At 41.7% G+C, this 875-nt stretch overlaps 1 protein-coding gene across 1 annotated transcript; it reads right to left on the bottom strand.

The window, feature by feature from the left end:
- Window positions 1-389: 389 nt before the first annotated feature.
- On the bottom strand, window positions 390-653 carry LOC106511883 (uncharacterized; the record flags this gene model as incomplete). Its single annotated transcript, XM_014000608.1, is given in 1 exon segment — window positions 390-653. A coding segment is annotated over 1 exon segment (264 nt), but the record flags the coding sequence as incomplete, so codon positions are not given.
- Window positions 654-875: the final 222 nt, after the last annotated feature.

The following is an 875-nucleotide window of genomic DNA, read 5'->3' as shown; positions in this document are numbered from 1 at the left end:
GTCTCATTGTTTCAAAACTTATCTATCCTCTCAGTGTTTTAGATTTACCTAGTACTGTATTGAGTGTTCTTAACAATGAAATCACTACTTTCATATGGAAGAGCAAGAGGAATTTAGTTGCTCACAAAACTATGATCGCCCCGTTTAAACAAGGGGGATTAAAACTAGTTGATATCCACACTAAGAAACAGGCACTAAGAATCAGATTAATCTCTAAATTCCTATCATCCACTGTAAGCATGCATGGCATGACTATTTCTGGCACTGTCTGCACTCCTTTGGAACCAGAACCTGTTTTAATCTCTGCTCAACATTTTGTCCAGAACCAATAGCTACAGGAGAGTTTTACAGCGAGGCGCTACAGGCCTGGAAGAGAATCAGACACTTCCTCACCACAGATAAACGTCCAGATTCTTGTCTCTTGCTGCCAGTTTTTGGTAACCCTGAGGTGATTCATGAGGGCAGGATGTTAGATCTCCCATCTTGGAGCGGGGTTGGCATTTACACTTTTGGGCAGATACTGGATGATCGGGGATCAGTGGATAACTCTGGCCCCTTTCAGGAGTGTCTCCATAACACAACATTCTCATAAAATACAGGCAACTTTGCCTTTCCACTGGCCCTTGGTCATTGATGGGAGGGGACGACATGGGGAGGTGCAGGATGATGCCCCGGTTTTTTTTCTGACAGATAAGGAAAAGAAAATTAATATCAATCAGGTTAAAACACGTAAATGGTACCACATGCTGGTAGTGCAAAGTATCCAACAACCCACAGCACATGAGCACTGGTCAAAAATGTTTCAAGACAAAATAATTTACAACATCTGGACAAATCTTCACATGAAACTTGCACATAACAAAGCAAACAATACT

This window comes from Austrofundulus limnaeus, unplaced genomic scaffold (assembly GCF_001266775.1).
Source record: "Austrofundulus limnaeus strain Quisiro unplaced genomic scaffold, Austrofundulus_limnaeus-1.0 Scaffold3458, whole genome shotgun sequence".
Classification (NCBI taxonomy): domain Eukaryota; kingdom Metazoa; phylum Chordata; class Actinopteri; order Cyprinodontiformes; family Rivulidae; genus Austrofundulus; species Austrofundulus limnaeus.
This window is presented reverse-complemented; position numbering and strand designations above follow the sequence as displayed.